This window comes from Macrobrachium nipponense, chromosome 15 (assembly GCF_015104395.2).
Source record: "Macrobrachium nipponense isolate FS-2020 chromosome 15, ASM1510439v2, whole genome shotgun sequence".
Taxonomy (NCBI): domain Eukaryota; kingdom Metazoa; phylum Arthropoda; class Malacostraca; order Decapoda; family Palaemonidae; genus Macrobrachium; species Macrobrachium nipponense.
In genome coordinates this window covers 51,280,139-51,283,764 of record NC_087208.1, presented here as the reverse complement: position 1 = coordinate 51,283,764, position 3,626 = coordinate 51,280,139, and the positions used below count along the sequence as shown (strand labels likewise).

The following is a 3,626-nucleotide window of genomic DNA, read 5'->3' as shown; positions in this document are numbered from 1 at the left end:
AAGAAACATCAGCTTCCTTCCAGTAATAAGTGGTACAAGCACCAACCTGAAGGAGTGATAGAAAACGATCAGGCAAAGATCCTCTGGGACTATAGTGTCAGAACAGATAGGGGGTGGTGATACGTGCAAATAGACCAGACGTGACGTTGATTGACAAAATTAAGAAGAAAGTAACACTCATTGACGTCGCAATACCATGGGACACCAGAGTTGAAGAGAATAGAGGGAAAAAATGGATAAGTATCAAGATCTGAAAATAAAAATAAGAAGGATATGGGATATGCCAGTGGAAATTGTACCCATAATCATAGGAACACTAGGAACGATCCCAAGATCCCTGAAAAAGGAATCTAGAAAAAGAAAAACTAGAGGCTGGAGTAGCTCCAGGTGCATAGCAGTGTAATCCTAGAAAACGGCGCACATAGTAAGAAAAGTGATGGACTCATAAGGAGGCAGGATGCAACCCGGAACCCCACAGGTTATGAATACCACCCCCCAGTCGAATTGGAGGGCTGATAGAGTCAAAAAAAAAATAAAAAAAAAAAATAAAATAATAATAATAATAATAATAATAATAATAATAATAATAATAATAACTAATAATAATACTAATACTAATACTAATAATAATAATAATAATAATAATAATAATAATAATAATAATAATAATAATGATAATAATAATAATAATAATAATATCATCAATAATAATGGACAATAAAAATGAATGGAATAATATTTTCTACTACCTACTACTATACTACTACTACTACTACTCTACTACTACATACTATAATAATAAATAATATAATAATAATAATAATCATAATACCATCCACCTCAAAAAGAACTTAGGTCCTCCAACCAAATTATTAATTTTTATTCCTCTAACAAGAGATCCTCATCAGGATTTTTTTCTTTTTTTTTTCTTTTAACCACCACTCCGACGACTCATCTCCTTCCCTCCAAGAACTCTTTGGAGTCTGGAGCACCACCAACATTGCCTCCTCTCAATCGCGGATTACTTCTTGAGAGCAATTAGCGGGATATTTTTTTCTGAGTTTGGCGTCATCATCTGCTGAGAAAGAGAGAGATAGAGAGAGAGACGCACACAGAGAATACCCGCTAATTGGCCCCGATGTGGATAGTTTGATCTGTAATGATGCTGAGTGTCTGGGGATGGGATGGGGGGGGGGGGGGAGAGAGAGAGAGAGAGAGAGAGAGAGAGAGAGAGAGAGAGAGATGAAATAAGTAACTTATCTTGAGGGAGTGTGTGTATGAAGCTTTTGACAGAGGAAATAATATATATATATATATAATATATATATATATATATATATATATATATATATATATATATATATATATATATATCTTAAAAGGAAAAGCAAATATGTCGGTGAATTGTTAGACCTCAGCTTTCTTCGCTTTGAGACAAGAGAGGGCCTAGCAACAAGCACTGGATTCCTCGAAGGGTGCTGAAATGAAAAAACCGTCTGAATTGATGATCATGCAATATAAGGCTGGTGGCTTACAGCCTGGGCGACGCTCGTGGTTGCTATGTCATTTTAAAGGCGTGTCCAGATGTGTGCATGAGTTTGTGCGTGTAATAATGGGTCCAACCGTCCGAGATCGGAGAGAAAAATTAACACTCTCCTTTCGATAGTGATAAGACACAGGACGGCTTTGGGGGTCTCGAGGTCAGAAAAGGACAAGTTGCCATTTGAAAAGAGAGAAGTGTGGTGTGTATACATTTATTTAACATTTATTTACATGTTGGGGAATGTAACAAATATGTCTCTATTTCAGATGGGTTCATGGCATTATACAAGAGAATGGGATTCTCTAAAAGATTTGACTATTTAAATGTAGAAACTAATAGTTTGTGAGTTTTAGGGGTGATTACTTAGTCTAATTCTGGAGAATAGAATGACAGTTTACAGTCTTTTTATGGGTCATACTTAATTCTTTATATTACATCATTTGATCACTTTGCTCAATATCATGTTCAGCTAGTTTGGGAAATAAAAAGTATATTTTTGTATCTACGAGGATTCATTAGCCCAGCTTATATCATTTGCAGAGAGATAGTCAGCAACTAAAGGTAAGAGGGTTGTCGCTTGTTTTATTTTTAATTTAAGCCAGTGCCAAATGGTCGAATATGCTCAGCAATAAGGGGTGGCAGTGGGTAAAAAGCTTTTTATAGGCTGTAGGTACGCTTCCAAAGATACAATATCTAGTTTAGGCATGTATTTTTTGGGGAAAAGGGTTGTAATTATGTCAAAGGCAACTCGGGTTTTTTTTGCTGAGTTAAGCATCTGAGCCTTCTCAGGGTTTGAGGCTGTAGGTGTCTCTCTGCGGCAGAGCCAGTGTCGTTAGCTAGCACTTTGTGAAAACTTGTGTTTCGATGTTTCAGGAATTAAAGTTTAACTTTTTTGGCATATTAAAGTGTTTATCGGGTTTGGTGAATAAGTTACGCACATTTGCAATGGGTATACAAGTTTGGGCTCTGGTCATATGAGACGTGAGTGTAATTTCATGGTTTCTTTTCTTTCTTTCGTTTTTTCTCTTTTTATTGGTGGTTAATTTCCTCAAAAGTTTATTTTTGTTTTGATGTCCCTCGAGATTTGGTGGACATTGCAGGTTCGGTAGTCCGCACTTGGGGATAGAAAAAGCGTATAATGAGGTACGTGCTAAATATATTTGGAAAAACATGGGAAAAGGGTCATATCTGATACCAAATAGACCTTTTCAGAGAATACCTATAGATATCCTGGGAAAATTTTGTGAGTCTAGATATGCCAATAAGTACTTGTTAGTAATAATAGATGAACATACGAGGATAGTAGAAATTTTTCCACTTAAGCATAAAACTGCTGAAGAAGTAGCTATAGCATTTTTCAATGGTATTATTTGCAGATATGGCTCACCCGGGGTTCTATTGACCAAAAATGGCAGAGAATTTTTGAAACAAACTTTAGAATATTTAGCGTAAGTCATGGGGATACAGAAAGAAACAATTATTCCGTACAGGCCTGAAGCTGATGGGTTGTGTGAACGAGCAGACAGGAAAGTCATCGAAGCTCTCAGGAAGACTGTAGGTGATAATGATAAGAATTGGGACAGATATATTGATGTTGTTAGACATAGTATTAACACTATGGTTAGTGATTTCATTAAAATGTCTCCATTTGAAGCTCTGTTTGGTTGCCCAGTACGAGGCACATTTGATCTTTTAACTAAACCTCATTATGGGGAGGATACGATCGAATCATTGATATCTACAGCAAGAGACAAGCTTGTCTCAGCAGCAATCTTGAAGCCGCGACGCGAGAGATGGTAGAGAGAAGTAATAGCAAAACATCCGATCCCAAGATCAATGTCAGAGACAAGGTATTTTTAAAAATCAATGTGAGAAACGAGCTAAACTGCAAATTGGGTCCGAAATTTGAGAGTCCTTTTAGAGTCATTGAGGAAAGATTGGAAGCAGATTTGTAATCTTAGAGGAAAAAAACAGGTCGGTCGAAATTAACACATATCAAAGCTGAAAAGAGTTTGTTTTTGCAAATTGATGGTGAAATGTGTTTAATGTTTTTTCTTTCACTTCCATTTCTTCTACTATTTTT

General features: G+C 36.2%; 1 protein-coding gene across 1 annotated transcript; it reads left to right on the top strand.

Moving 5' to 3' along the window:
* The first annotated feature begins 2,998 nt into the window (after positions 1–2,998).
* LOC135226689 (uncharacterized) lies at positions 2,999–3,343 on the top strand. Its single transcript, XM_064266399.1, has one exon. It carries the CDS (start codon positions 2,999–3,001, stop codon positions 3,341–3,343), a length of 345 nt encoding a protein of 114 aa, XP_064122469.1.
* Positions 3,344–3,626: the final 283 nt, after the last annotated feature.

Coding starts and splice junctions, on each gene's coding strand:
- LOC135226689 (XM_064266399.1), top strand. CDS start 2,999: ATGGGGATACAGAAAGAAACAATTATTCCGTACAGGCCTGAAGCTGAT.